The sequence below is a fragment of the Rhamphochromis longiceps genome, linkage group LG4, assembly GCF_057381845.1.
Source record: "Rhamphochromis longiceps isolate RC_006_pf linkage group LG4, R_longiceps_female_GT1.1, whole genome shotgun sequence".
Classification (NCBI taxonomy): Eukaryota; Metazoa; Chordata; class Actinopteri; order Cichliformes; family Cichlidae; genus Rhamphochromis; species Rhamphochromis longiceps.
The window spans coordinates 16311030-16326279 of NC_140560.1; the positions used below are offsets into that span (position 1 = coordinate 16311030).

The 15250-nt window shown below is 39.3% G+C and overlaps 1 protein-coding gene and 1 long non-coding RNA gene across 3 annotated transcripts; both read right to left on the reverse strand.

Annotated features, from left to right (window-relative positions):
* Positions 1-4934: 4934 nt before the first annotated feature.
* LOC146671303 (uncharacterized) lies at positions 4935-5356 on the reverse strand. 2 transcript variants are annotated; one of them, XR_014911430.1, is made up of 2 exons: positions 5319-5356; positions 4935-5156 (listed from the first exon to the last, which is right to left on the reverse strand). It is a non-coding gene; the product is annotated as an uncharacterized LOC146671303 (long non-coding RNA). The 2 variants fall into 2 exon arrangements; XR_014911431.1 differs by having other exon boundaries at positions 5257-5352.
* Positions 5357-8173: 2817 nt separating this feature from the next.
* LOC146671304 (cytoglobin-1-like) lies at positions 8174-14516 on the reverse strand. The gene is made up of 4 exons (XM_085403506.1): positions 14326-14516; positions 14090-14232; positions 10951-11182; positions 8174-9999 (listed from the first exon to the last, which is right to left on the reverse strand). The coding sequence occupies exons 2-4, from the start codon at positions 14230-14232 to the stop codon at positions 9835-9837; spliced, it is 540 nt and encodes a 179-aa protein (XP_085259632.1). The 5' UTR covers positions 14326-14516; the 3' UTR covers positions 8174-9834.
* Between the last annotated feature and the right edge of the window lie 734 nt (positions 14517-15250).

Here is a 15250-nt window from a genome sequence, read left to right on the forward strand (position 1 = left end):
TACTATATTAAATTATTTTTCTCTAATCTGTTTTATCTTCGTGTTTAAGCTTTTTCAAGTAATGGCAACTAAAGAGTCAAGTATAAGTCAATTAAGTACTGTATCTACATTTCTTTCATGTATGCTGTCCAATAGAGGCTGAACCATTTGAAGTCCGGCATCACTTGTGTCACTGCTCTGACTGCTGGTGGTTGAGACAGACAATGTATCTGTTAGACTTGGAGAGGAGGGCTCTTCCACATGTTGCTTCAGGACAGTCAAATCTGAGGGTGACAAATAAAAATATTAGAATACAAGGTATATACAATCAAAAACACAACACAACAAAGATACCATTTATGCACACAGGGCCAGTAAATTGCACGGTTTGATTAAATTATACTTTCTCCCAGGAGAACAGATGGTTATTTTGTATTTTATTATGGTAATATACAATTTACATACCACAAGGTGTGAGTGTCACATAGTGTGTTAGGTCTGAGCAGTCACGCAGCTTCTTGGATGATTGTGTTTCCAGGATGTCTGAAATGCATGTGATAAATCCAACTTACTGTTGAGCCATGAAAACAGCATTTTGTGATTGTTACCACAGGATATTAGACAAATTAAAAATGTTTATTTAAGAGTAACTGTACAAATCAAATCCTTCAAAATCTATCAGAGCATATATTTACTTACCTTCAGCTGTATAGATGACAAAACACACCTCTTTGACTGCTGCAAGTTCAGGAAAGATATCCTCATCCACCTCTATACCCTGCTCATCCGTGACTTTCAGTGCTGCATTTTCTGGTATGAGAAACTTCTGCTGCACTGAAGTAAAATCATCACTTAGTTAATAACAACATTATCATTTCTTCTTTAATGACTTAGTACAAACCATAACTTACCTGCTCTCACAAAATCTGTGAAGCTGACTTCTTCCAATTTTGCATATTTCTTTGTCTCTCTGTGTTTTACTTTTATCAACATCTTGGCCACCTACGGAAAAAAATACCTTTACTACTATGAAACACAACACAAGAAGAAGAGGTTGTTTATGGTAACTCTATGTAAACTGTGTATAACTTAATCAACGAACACTGTCTTACATTGAGTTAGCCTGTCCACACTAAATATTGCTTAAAATCTATTTAGCTAGGCTGGTTTAGCAGACAATGTGACTGCATGTTTGCTGTGTCCTTGTCTTTACAGTTCTGGAGACAGGGTTGTGTGCATGTCTCAGTGTGCAGCAGGACTAACTAACTGATGTTAATGGTACCTCAACATCTCATCAGTGCAGGCTGCACCTCTCTTTGGTTAAATACGGCCATTACCATGAGTCTAAACAGAATATTACTGTAGTTAGCTAACGTTAAATTAAACGTTGGTGTTAAAATTAAGAAATAGAAATAAACGTTTTCATTGACAACGTGAAATGTGTATCTTAAAATACAGTAAGATAAGTAAGTTAGCTAACTTTTGACTAGCATTAGCCTAGCTGCTATCTCCAAATCAGCATAACATACAGAAAACACATGTAGTGCTAGTTAGTTAACTTTATATTTTACTTGTGCATCCATGTAACTGAATATATATATATAAATAACATCACTACACTCACAGAAAATTCCAAAGTAAATAAAGTATTTTTACCTCCTACATGTCGGAGTCCAAGAAAGAAACACAGATAGGCGCTGTAACGGTCGACAGACAAACAACACCAGCAATGTGTTGAATTAGACTCCTTAGCACCCAGTGAATGAACACCTAAATATTACACCGCTTTAGAGTACTCCCCAACACTGACTGTAGTATAAGGTGAAAAATAAACTCCCGGAATGTAACTCTTGCGCACTTTTATGCCTAACTCCAGAATATTTAACTCCAGTGATTTGCTGTGAATCATCTTTAAAAGTTTACAAGTAGATTTTTAAAAGCCTTTTAAACTGAGTTTTTGTGCCTTTCTGATGGCAAAGGGAAGTTTGTCCCACAGTGTTGAAGCTATACATGCATATGTGCTCATACATAATACTAATTTTCATGTAGGGTGGAACAGAGGTGCAGTGGTTAGCGCTGGGTTCGAATTCAGTCCGCCTCTCTCCCTCCCATGAGCTCTGAAATGGATAAATAAAAGACAATGGCTGAATGTGAGCTTTATGTCTTAATGACATTTTCCAATATTGATCTAATGTTTAACATTTACTTGAACTGTAAAGTTTATTTTCTGTGATGATTTGTGTGGACTGTGTTTGAAGGTGCAGGAGGACTGTCGTCTTACAGTAAGCACATTCCTCAAAGCCATCATTCATCGTGTTACAGAGTTACATACAACTAGACCTGATTTTGTTTCCTATTCATTGTAGTATCAAAACAGTTTTAGCGCATGAGGTCTGTACATGCTCGATATTGTTTCATTTTTGCTGAATTGGTGAGTCAGACAGAAGCTGTTAACAGACAGGTTTCCTTCCTCTGCTGGCAAATGTGGACAGGCCTCATTTTGACTCTGCAGTTTTGTCGAGACTGTCGGACTAATGCACACAAGTGATAATCTATGGCAATTTGCCTTTGATAAAGTAAATATCAAATAACAAGTGTGCAAATAACAATTTATTTATTTTCCAAATTATCTGCTGTGCATATCATGTGATCGGTATACTTTACAGGAGTGCTTTGTTTACTGTAATGTCAGCTGACATTTTAAATGTTGATAGAAGGCAAAAAAAAAAGCACTTTGACCGAGTGGAAAATAAATACTTGTATGATATGAAAACCATTTTAATAAATCACCTAAGTATGAAACAGTTATTATTAGTGCATATGACAGAGAAGCCTCCCTGATGTTCAGTGGCACACAGCAGAGCATAAATGCCTTTTAATGCTATATTTAGTTGCTGGTGTTCCTCTGGGAGAACAGCATAAAGCTTTAATGTTTACATGCCACATACAGTGCAACATATGACGTAAACTCAATACTTCAGAAGAAATGAGGCCACTTGTGAAATGCTGAGATGCATCCTGCCAAAGGTCTAGCCCTCTGCGTGCAACAATTTAACACAAACCATATGGAAAAGAAGCAGGAAAAAAATGTATGTGTCATGCTATGATTTACCCATGAAAGTGTTACATTTGCAGTCTTCTCCTGGAGAAAAACCCCCACAAGAACTGACTGCAAATAAAGTAAAAAATCAGTTTAATTAAAATATGTGAAAGGATTAATTTCCTGAGAAAATCACAAGCAGCAGTCTAGGGGGTGAAAAATAATGCCAACGCAGCATTTTCCTTGGTTGAGCCAATAGAGCCTGACTCCAAAAGTGAGTCGATCTGCAGATACACCATGTTAAAATGCTCAGTTTTACCACCGATATAAATATGTTTACAGCCTTTTGCAAAAACCATTTGGGCCACTGTAGCTAAGTTCTGTATTCATGACATGTGAATTTTGCTCTAATGTTCCCATTAAAATTCTGCTAAGGCTTGAAGTTATGCAAAACATGGGAGCATGGATGGTTGGTCTTGATCAGCATTCAGTTGCACTAAAATATAATGGAGTTTGTTGTTCAGTTTTTCTCGTTAAAACATTTTGTTTTAGGCCTAGTTTTCCAATAGCCAAAATTAGCATGTCAATGGACTTTGCTCACCAAGTTAGCTAGCCCTGAGTGGTGTTAGCTGTTTTCAGGCCTCCAAACAGGCGTCCATCTTTTATGTAATCTACGGTTAACCATAGTGTGAGATGAGACTATTTACAGTAAAAGATGTAAGTAGTCATACTGGTTAGTGAACTCCATATGAAGCCTAAAGTTTAGCAGCTCATGAAGGAGGGGTGGCAGTGACAATAAAACCGAGGACAGTGTACGCCCTTCAGCTAACAAAGTCAATTACAACTGGTAGCATTTTAATAATAATGTTAAAACAGTGAACTTCATGTTTTATTCAGCATGACTTTAAACTTCTAATTGAACCCATAAAGTTATCAGTAAAATGTTTACGTCGGTGGCCGAGTGAGAGAGCTGAGGACTTCTAACAGCTCTGTAACAATAGAGTAAAAACAGGACACCAACCTTCTTGTGAAAAAGGAAAAAAAAAAAACTGGGGTTGCCTGGTAAGGACATTGAATTCTTTCACATTCAGCAATTGATTGCATGTAGTTCGAGCATGCAACACCTTCAACCTCTGAGTGACTACTTTTGATCAGGAGGCGATTGAACAGGTTGCCTGGTGAGAGGCGACCTGTCTCCAAGCAATCATGCTCCAAACCACACAGACTGTAATTACAAATTGGTAAAAGTTTGCAAATAATTGCCTTGCAATCAGTCTGTGCCAGTCTGTTCCAATGAGTACAACTCATCTGTCATGTGGGTGGTTATTAGCTGGTTGGACATAGCTATGCTCAAATATAGTGAGCACCTATGCTATTTTGCAGTTAAATTGCCAGTCCTGGAGTAACTACCTCCCACTTTCTCGTGGAATTTGTAAATTTTCAGTTTCAAATTGAAGAAAAATTTGCTGAACTCTGAACGTTAATCGTTAAATTGAATTTCTGTGTATGTAATTCCACAGATTTATCACAGCTGATCACAAACAGATTGAACGTAACTGCTAACTTGACCCCATTCAGTGACAAACTGTTTTATTGCCGTCTTATTCCTGTTAGTTAGTTTAAAGTTGGCAGCTGACTGCAAGTGGTCACAGGAACATAACCAGAAGTCTTTTTGCAACCACTGTAGTCGCCCCCTGCTGGCCACTAGAAAGAATGCAGCTTTAAGGCAATGGATTCCAAGGCAATGGCCTTGGATTCACTTCTCTGGTCTAGAAGCTACTTGCACCATGTGTGAATGAAACATACATTTCGCAAGATTTAAAATGTAATATTGTTGGAGGGTATGAAAATGTTTTGTTCTATTGTTTTTCCTTATGGAAAATAATTTTATATGTCAAAGCAAAACATCAGACAATCAGAGAAGAACATTGTGGCATTTTATTGTGTGGAGGCACATTTTTGTTACTTTAAACCCTGGAAATCTGATCAAATTCACAAGCTAAAGATACATTTTGACTCTAAAGCAGACAGCAGTAGTAGCAATGTTGTAAATTCAGCCTTTGTCCAGTTTCATCTTCCAAGCTGAAACATACCCATGTTCACTCATTTGCTGTTTCCTCTTCAGTAAAACGAACATCTGTTGGACAGATAGGGGGGAGGCATGATCAAAACAAGCCTCATTGTTTTTGTAGCCCTCTATTTTATTTTATTTTTTTCACTCCCGGTGGGAGCCTTACTGTGAGCTGCCAAATGCAGATGAATTAGAATCAGATCACTGAGAGAATACAAAGAAGATTACATGAAGTCTGTCCTGTAGTGTTGACATCAAGAGGCCACTGAAAAAAAGAAGCACAAAATAAATTAAGACTTGTTTTCTGGCTTATTCAACTTAAGATTTAACAAATGACATCTGCAGGGGAGGATGAGCAAGCAATTGGGAAAAAAATGTAAATATTAAATGCAAAGTCATGAATGATGTGGGAAAACAGCTGTCTCCAGAAGATGATTCATGAAGCTAACATGCTGTGGTTCATTATGGAGGTCAACTACTTTATTAAGTTCCTCTACACCGGCATTTAACAGTGCGGTTCCAGGAAGGTGATGTATTTATACTACCCCTCCAAAGAGATGATGGATTGCTGTTCTGCCCATGAATCATTTAGCGTAGTAACAGTGAGTCCTCAAAAGCCAAATGTGAGGCAGGCATCTCTGTTCTTCGTGCATCTTTCGAAGGTTTACAAAAGTTACGAAACCTCCTTCAGTTTCATCACTACAGCACAGCGTTTGCAGGTGTTCTAGAGATGACAGAGGATCTGGCAGATCTTTCAATCTATGTTTAAAATATCGCGTCTGGAATGTCAGAAATGTTGGAATGTTTTCTTTTTTTTCTTCTTTTTTATTGCAGAATTGATTTATCAGTGGGGTTTTTCCTTCCTCTATCATAACAGACTGAACAGCCCAAATCCAGCACACGTTAGACTAGATCGACTCAGGAATGTGTCAGAATGCACGTAAGTTATGACTTCTCTCATTATCTCCTGTGATAAAGCTAACCGAGGGTGCGTGCCTCAGTTCACTCCTGTTGGAAATGATCCTATAATGATTTTGAAACGCGTGACATCACTGCAAATTTTAAAGAGAGTTTATTTATAGGCAATAATTTACTGCAATCAAATGCTACACGGTGTATCTGACACACATAAGCAAACTAAATTAAAATAAACTAAAGTGGGAAGAGGTTTTCCACTCACAATTCCGGTTTGCAATGGCTAATGACATTCTAAGTAATGGCTGGAAGTTCAGAAAAAAACGCCTGGAGAGGAAAACAATTCCTCCACTTATGCAATTGGAACTGTAAACACTGCGAACACACAGTTTGGTGCTGAAATGCTGTTAGTTGCAAAGTCATGAATGGCATTGGCCAATAATGATTTAGAAGGAATAGTCATCCTGACTCAGCTAAATCCAATTGCCCTCATAAAAGCGCTCTCCTAAGGTGGCCTGTGACCTACATGAAACCTCCATCCTGCAGTGGGGCACAGGTTTACTATTTTATGTAGCGATCTTTCACATTCGCATTTAACACTGCGGTTCCAGGAAGGCAATGTATTTATAATAACCCTCTAAAGAGATGGTGCATTGTTTCTTCTGCTTCTGAATCATTTAGTGTTAGCAGTGTAGCAGTGAGTACTTAAAAGCCAAATGTGGGGCAGGCGTCTTGGCTCTTTATGCATCTGTGCCTCTCCAACATGCTCCACTGCTCCACTTTCTCCACTTGTCTGAAGCCCCTTTGTAAACCTCTCCTCTCTCTCTCGCTCTCTCTCTCTCTCTCTCTCACACACACACACACACACACACACACACACACACACACACACACACACACACACACACACACACACACACATTCAAAAAAGATCAGGATTTTGAAAACTTCCTTGAAAATCCTGATCGTTTTTGAATGATTCCTCATTAAAAACAGTGTTTTAATGAGCACTGGAGGTTTGCTGCGATTTAACAACCTGTAAACAGAGAACATTTTTCAAGGCTGCAATAACAACACCCAGTGGACGTTATCTCATGTCAGGCCAGTAGAAGGATGACATGCATGTTTGACAGTTTCAACAGCATTTAACAACCTGGGCTGTAAGTTGAATTACGGGAATTGTAAATCCTAAAACTTTGGAACCTGGCCAGCGCTAAGCACTAAAGAAGCCATCGGATCTTGTTGTCTGCCGCTTTTTAATCTGTCGCTCGCATGTTCTCGAATTTGAAGAAAAGGTGTTGCATTTTCTCAGTATGCTTCCCTTCAGGTCATTTGTTTGCGTTTTCTTACCCAGTCATTTCTCTGTTTCTGTTGCTCCGTTGCTCTTCATGTATGGCACGTCTTCCTCAAACTCCTCTCTCTGCCTGTGGGAGGTGATACATAACAAGAGCACAATGTACACTTTTATCATGATAAAATCTTGAGATCTGGATGATGGAAAATGTGCGCACAGTTTTTCCTGTTTCATTTATTTCTGTTTGCTTTTTTCAGTCTTAATAGTGAGCTAGATGCTGCCATGCTCCATGGTGCTGTAGCCGTTGGCGTTGTTTGCTATTGCAGTGTGAGTGGGTAAGCAGGGCCAGGGGCCTGAGATGATTGCACTTAAAGTCAATTAGTAGCCATAAACTCAAGATCACTGATATTTTTTTCCTCCTCCATTCATGTCTCCATTAAAAAAAGCTGGAATACACTGTCGTTACATAGCCAGCCACTTAATCCACCACGCTGTTGCTCGAAGCAAGCCCTAAAATAATCACATGGCTGATTTCGAATCAATGAAAACCAGTCTCTCACGCTGTTCCCCTCATATGAAACAGATATGGCTTTTATGTGCTAAAAGTATAGTTTTTGTGTCAATTATTTAATGAGCTATTTAATGTGTTTCTCCAATGGCTCAAAGTAAATTTCCTCTTTATTCTTTCAGGCATTTGCTAAAGCAAATACTGACATGAGGGGGTTAAATGCAAAAATAAAACAAGATTTCTAGATGTGAAAATTCAAATGGGGGTTTATAAAGTTAGACTCACGGTTTGATTTTGTTGGAGAACCTCTGTCGTAGGATGAGAGCAATGGTGGTGAGGACCATCATAGTCGTACACATGGCTCTACCCCAAGGATCTCCTGCCTTGGGAACGCTGGTGGTTCAGAGCACTGAACCGTCTTCCGCCATTGAAAGGCTTGAATGGTAAAAGGCAGAGTTTGTGGTGTAACAATCTGACTATTCCTGCCTTGGCGCTCACACATGATTGGGGAGATTACCATGGAGGATTAGCTAGGATCAAGGAGGGGGGGTTAGATCTCGCTGGCAGGACTACGAGGTAAACAGAGCATGCTGTGAGTTGCTGTTCTAAAAACAGCCCACCCTTACCACCATGTCATTAGTACAGCATGCTAAATCCATCTCATCAGTATATTGTCTTTTTTTCAGTTGAGGATAGGCAGAATTATGTAACGGGGGCAACAGGGTAGCTTCGCAACATGAGCCTAAAGATCAACATACCAATCAGCTTACATTGTTTTATAAGTGGATTATCTAGTTCAATATTATTGTGCTCAAACATAACTTGGGAAACATCGAATGTTTAGAACATATCATGGGACTGCTTCTAAATATACCAAAACCAGACCCTCTAATGACTTCTCCGCAGGCCAAGTCCAGTGTTCCTACAATATATTATGAAAAGAGAGCACATAGTGGGATAAATGAGGGTATAAATACGGACTGTCGGCAGCTAAGCCACTTATACTTAGCACTGCTGACTCAAGCACAGAATAAGGGAGCAGTGGGGCAAGGAATAGAAAAGAAAGGTGTAATTTTGTCGGTATGCCCACGAGTGTGTAGTGACAGGAGGGTCACATTGGAGCAGCAGATAAACAGAGGCTTTTCTTTTTATTTGAAAATTGAATCAATTACAGATACAAACGTGAGCCATGATGAAAAATGTACAATCGCCACATTTAAATGTAAAAATGTAAAAACGTCTCGTATACTTAAGAGCTAATAAAGTGGCTACAAGTGGATACAGACTGATAAGATTAAACATCTGAAAGACATCATACTGTTTAGAAAGAATGCTGTTTACATTTCTGTTTCGAGATATACACATTCAGCAGAAGGCACATCCAAGTCAAATGTGACCTCTAGTCCACTGGTGGGTCTATGTTTGCATTTTCTTCCTCTTTGCTCTCTCTCCTTTTAATGGTTTAGCTTTTTACAAGAGTACAAATGTAAGAAGGTGAGCTGATTTTTTTTATTCTTCCCTCTCTCCCTCTCTTTCTTTCTGTCTCTCCCTCTCTTATACACACTAGAAACCCACTTTACTAACCACACGTAAGAGTGGACGTCCCATGATGATCTTAGATTACATCAAGCTGTATCTCACATTAGAGTCAACTGATTAATGTCCTATGAAGCCTGGAAATCAGAAGGTTTCCCCGCATGCCTGCCTATGTGGAAAAGAAATAGAAAATTAAAAAAAACCCAAACAAAAAACGAGTAAATGTTTGTTTTATATGTGTAATTCTCAAGGCTTATATTTTATACCATCAATTTACATATGAAAGTGGCCATTTCACATTTTTCTCATGCAACATTAAAAAAAATTCAAACTACGACACCAGAAAAACAGAAAATGGACACAATCATGAGTAAATCATAGTATTACGATATGTATGTATATAAAACTAACTTTTACTATTAGAGAGCGTGTATATTTCTAAGAAAATTTTACTACTTCTTTTCCATATGGGTAGTCCAAGTTTAAAACGTTCAACCAGTCGAGGTTGAGAGCTTTTCCCAGCCCAGTTCCTTGTAGATGGCAGAGATACTGCAGTAAACCGTGGCCAAGAGGTTTGTCCATGCTGCGCCCACCTCAGGTGTGATGACCTCTGGAAATTCTTCTCCCAGGACTTCTAGGATTACACCGCTCAGAATCTGAGTAAGACACAAACAAATGTGCTCAGGACATTGATGGAGCGCTTTGACTTGTTTTTCCCTGAAAATGTTGACCCCCAGTCTCGGGTTTTTGTACAGTTGAAGCAACGAAAGCATAATATGTACAATATACAGACTGCAAGGGATTGAGTTGTGCTTGTTATCTTTGGTCTGATGTATGGAACTGTTCATCAAATTTGCAAATACACTAGCTGTCTCTTATCTTCTTATTTAGTGTCAGTTTTTTCATATAACTCTATGTTTCAATACTGAATCAAAGGAATCTCAGATGGGAAGGGTTGCTAGCAGTCTCTGGCGCTCTCAGCTAATTAATCTGGTTTCCTGGTCCAAACAGCTGCGTGGTGCATCATATTAAACGGTGTGCAGCTGGTTTCTGTTCACGAGCTCACAACAATTGACTGTGCATTATGTATCTGCTTAAAACTACATGCTAGAGAAAAAACATAAAAGAATCAAAGGAGAGGGAGCAAAACCAAGTCACAAAATTATGGCAGGAAAGAGGAGTTTAATGACGAACATAATATAAAGTGGTTTATACTGTAAGGTAAAAACCCAATGATACAGAGACAACCCCAACAATCAACCAATCCCTTCTGAGCAAGAACTTGGCAACAGTGGGAAGGAAAAATTCCCTTTTAACAGGAAGAAATCTCTACCAGAACCAGACTCAGGGAGGGGCGGCCATCATGACTGGTTGGGGGTGATGACATGCGTCGTATGCTTGACATTTATCACATTTGTCTCACATTGTATCATTTCCTGTGAATGCAAAATGATTTATTGATCATTTTATGCTAACCTATTAAACTGACTGACTGTAAATACGTGACTCTACAGAAGCACATGGTGCAGAATGAAAGACAGTTTTTTTTTCTACTAATGTCTTGGAGCGTGCTTTCTGCACAGCTGTTCACGCACTGTTTTCTTTACCTTGAAGTACACAGGCTCCACCTTGTGTTGGAGTGCATGGGCCTTGGCCACTAGCTTCAGCACCGACGCCACCTTATCTGAGTTGTCAAGGTTTTCCACCAGTGTATTGATGGCATTCATAACTCTCCGAGCATGCTTCCTGAGCTGGGCGCTCTTCTCCAGCTCCTCCGCGTCCTCAATGTGCTTGAACTGGTTGAAAAACTGCTTGGAGGAGGGGAAGTTGACAAAGAATCTGCAAAGGAGGAGTGCTAAATGAAAAATACGATATATATACATACGTGTAACTGCTGTACTATTCTCATCTTCCTTCTGCCTGCAGCCTCATCCTATAAACCCACGTTCCCTTGTCAAGTTGGCAAGATAACACGAGTAAACACTAGCGCATGTATAAGGGTGCTGCATACTTTTAGTGTAAAATAACTGCATTAAACTGATACTGTGCAGTGTGGTTTCCATATATTTGCAAAGGATTTACAACCTAAAGGGAAGAGTCCAGCTGCAGAGCTGTGATCATGGCAAAGAGCTGAATAAATAGATACTTTACACAGTGATTTCACAAGTTCTGTTGTACTAAACAACAGCTGTGGTTAGGTTTATGAAATAAAAATGAGGAATACTGACTAAATGACTAAATATGAAATAGTTATCATCATAAATGAAGTTATAGCTTCCTTTGCTTTCCAAACCAATTAATATGTCACACTGGAGAAGGAAAGTAAATCTTGTAGCATCAGATAAAGAATCCCAAAGCGTGCACTAACTCTGATATTCTGGGAGCTTCTCTGTTTCATAACTGTTTTTGCTTTGATAAATGAATGGATGGAGACTTCTTATTGTATTTGCAGTTTAAGGCCCTTTGCCATTCAACTTATAAGGTAGTATACATATGCGTATCCCTATTTCGTACCTGAAAACCCAGTGTGATGAATAACTCTATTGTTTTTAAAGAAAAACAGTACCAGTCCTGTTATCAATGTCAATATTTGTTATTTTACCCATTCCTTGGGATGGAATGACAAAATTAATATCAGGAACATGAAACCTGTCTCCTCATACACATTGTTTTCAAGCCACCCACCCTCGCCGCTCCTCGTTTGGGAACCTGTTGGCTGATGTTTCTAGTTCTGCTCTGGTTCCTGTCAGGACTTAAAAAAACATGATCCTGCATACTTTCCAAAAAAAAGTAACATGCTTATTACAGATGAGGGTGTGGGTATTCCATGCTTACTAAGGTTGCTATGATCACACCTGATACTTCCTTTTCTTTCTGAGTGACACTGAAATTATAATTCCAGCAAAGACAGATACGAAGTTATACTTATGTTGGAATACTCAGTTTCTCATCTCAGTTTAAGCTCCGGGTCGAGAATTTAATATCGCTGCGTTCTTTCTGAAGACAGCAAATAGTCCTTTTAAAGATGTTTTCTTTGACACTCAGAAGTATCAGAGTGAATTAACAATGAGGAACCTAAAAACTTACCCCCTCCCACAGTCTGGGAAGAGGGCCAAAGCATCTCCTCCCTGTCTGTAGAGCAACTAACAGAAAAAGGAAGTGCGGATTTACACTGTCAGATCTGCAACATATGGCTCGATATTTAAGTTTTACTCGTGAACTTAAACGTCTGAGGGAAGGAGGTTGGGAGGCGGTGCATTCATTTTTCAATCCTGGGTGTATGGGCTTCTGCAAGTGCCGGAGCAAAATAATGAACCGTGCTGTTTAATCTTTCTGTCTTTGTAATTGCATGTGACCTGTGGTTGCATATAAATAGCCTCATTAGTTTTTCATATGGTCATTGGTTCTTAATCCTTCCTTATCTTATTTCGAGACTAAATGAAGAGCTGAAGTGATAGAAAGTTTTTCATTTCAGAGACAGAGCGCTGAGATTTGCTACTTTAGATCCTATCTGACGACCATAAAGCCGACGAGTTTGAAGGATTTGCAGCGTTAGGCTTGAAGTTGGACACGGTGGCAGGATCTTTTCTCGCTGGCTGAAGGAGACTTTTGCCAGGACACGGATATCAATCGGACTTTATTAATCAAATTCCCGAAGGTCGCAGGAAATTAGTGATGGAATATAAGCAAGACAATATGAAAGGACATATTTTAAATACTTTTTTATACTATTTTCTGTTTCTGTAGGAAAGCGCAGCAGCTAAATTCCATCTTTTCAACAATCTGTGAAAACTACATTATTAATGGTGATTGTATAAATACAGTATTACACTCCCTCTCAACTTTCACCTCCTGCAGTCAGAACGGATTATAAAGGCATGCTCTGTCGTGCATCGAATCTCGTCACACAAGAATTCCATTCAAAGCCGTCACACTTCTGCGAAATCCCTGCACATGGATGATTTTTGCAACATTTGCTTTGCTTAACTTTCAATGTGAAAAAATGAAAGTGTGGTAAGTGCAGGAATCAACCAGCAAATCAATAAAATATGATGTAGTAAATATATGAAAGACTAAATACCTGCTGTGTATGTATCCACTGTGATAGAGAAAAGAGGAGGATTTTAAATGTCTTACAGCTGGTGATGGAGTCATGCTGCCATAGGTTGCCAAGCCCTCTATACAGGCATTCAATCAGAACCTCTTCTGAGAGGGAGTGTGCCCCTTTCATGGGCACAGATGGGGTTTAAATGTTTGACCTCTGCCCTAACAACTTAACAAACAGGATTAAGAGAGCGTCACATCTAAAGAGATGACTGTAAAACCTGTAAAAGTCAGCAAGCTCATTGAAGTTGAGCGTATCCTGGATTTTGAGGAAGCAAGTTTTTAAAAAAAAAAAAAGTCTGCACAGGGGAACAAACAAGCATCAGCTGTTTTTTTATTGGCTCCTGCTGGTGCGCTGACGGTAAAAGGGGGTAAAAGGCAAACCTTAACTTACGTGTGGTGAACTATATAATAAAGATGGAAAGAACTTTCATACCAAAGTCTCAAAATAGGTGATATTACACTGTTTGTGCTATATTTACTCAGCATGTGAGTAAATAGATGCATAGCCATAAAAAAGGATGTTAAAATAGTTCAAATATAACATTCCTGTTAATTATAGATAACATTTTTCACAGTACTCTTTTTATTATTTTGGTGTGAATTAGATATTTCCTCAAACATACATAGAAAAGGAAATACCTGACTAGTATGGCCACCCCGACATCATCACAGTTCTGGTAGACTTTTCCCCAGGAGGCCTGGATCATCACCCTCTCCTTGTCAGTCAGCGGGCTTGGCCGCTCCAGGTGGTCCACCTCTCCGTCTCCCTGCGTCCTCTCCATCTGGAAACACAGTGTGTAGTGAGCTGAGCACATGCAGAAGGCAGGGCTGATGAGAGCACCCCTCCCCCTCAGGCAAATAAACACAATTTGTACCTTTTTGTTGTTGTTGTTGTTGTTGTTGATGTCTTTTCCTCTTGTTTGTGTCTCCTATGTGGTGGCAGAAGGGAAAAGCAGTTTCCTGTTTTCCACCCCTTGTCCCTGTGAGAATCTCTGCTCCCGACCTCTGAATCTCTGCTGAGCGAGAGTGTGAGTGAAGAACGGGCTAGGAAAAAAAAAATCACACAAGAAACACACGCAGCAGCGAATGAGGAGGAGCCTCTGTACTCTCTCTTTATACACTCTCCCTTCCCTGCCTCCCTCCTTCTCTTCCCCTTCTCTCCCTCTGCCCGCCTCACCTTTGTAGGTGGTGTTTAATGAAAATACGATGAGATCAGAAACAAATCCCAAGCAAGGGAGCCGGATATGTCATGCACATAATGTGTGAGCGCAGATACAGTGTAATGTCAGCATGGTAAAATAAGATAAAGGTGCACTCTTAACTTGTTTTACCTCTAGAGTCCCTCATGCAGACTTTCCAGGAGAATAACCTGGAATGATATTGAATTTCTCACAAGCTCCCTTTATGTAAATGAAAAAATAAATGCATAGATAAAAATCATAATATTAATATTAATAATAATAAGGTGTTTTGTGCTTTAACTTTTTCATTTTCTTCCTTCAAAAGCAAACATGTGTAGCTTTGCTGTGGTTGGTGTTATCAGTATAAGGATATATCGCTTCCATGTGTTAAAAAAAAGCTTGAGTAAGTTGTTATTGCTGTTTTATAATGAATTGGCCAACCAGGACCCAGGTAGCCTGGAATCTGGGAGGTAAATATGGGAGGAGAGCAAACACAAGACCAGACACTGTGACTTAGGTAATATCAACTGTCTTACAAGGGGAGGTACAATGTACAACTCTGCGTTAAACATTGACAGAGTTGATAGTATGCCATTCAAGTTGGTGAAAAAAAAAGTAG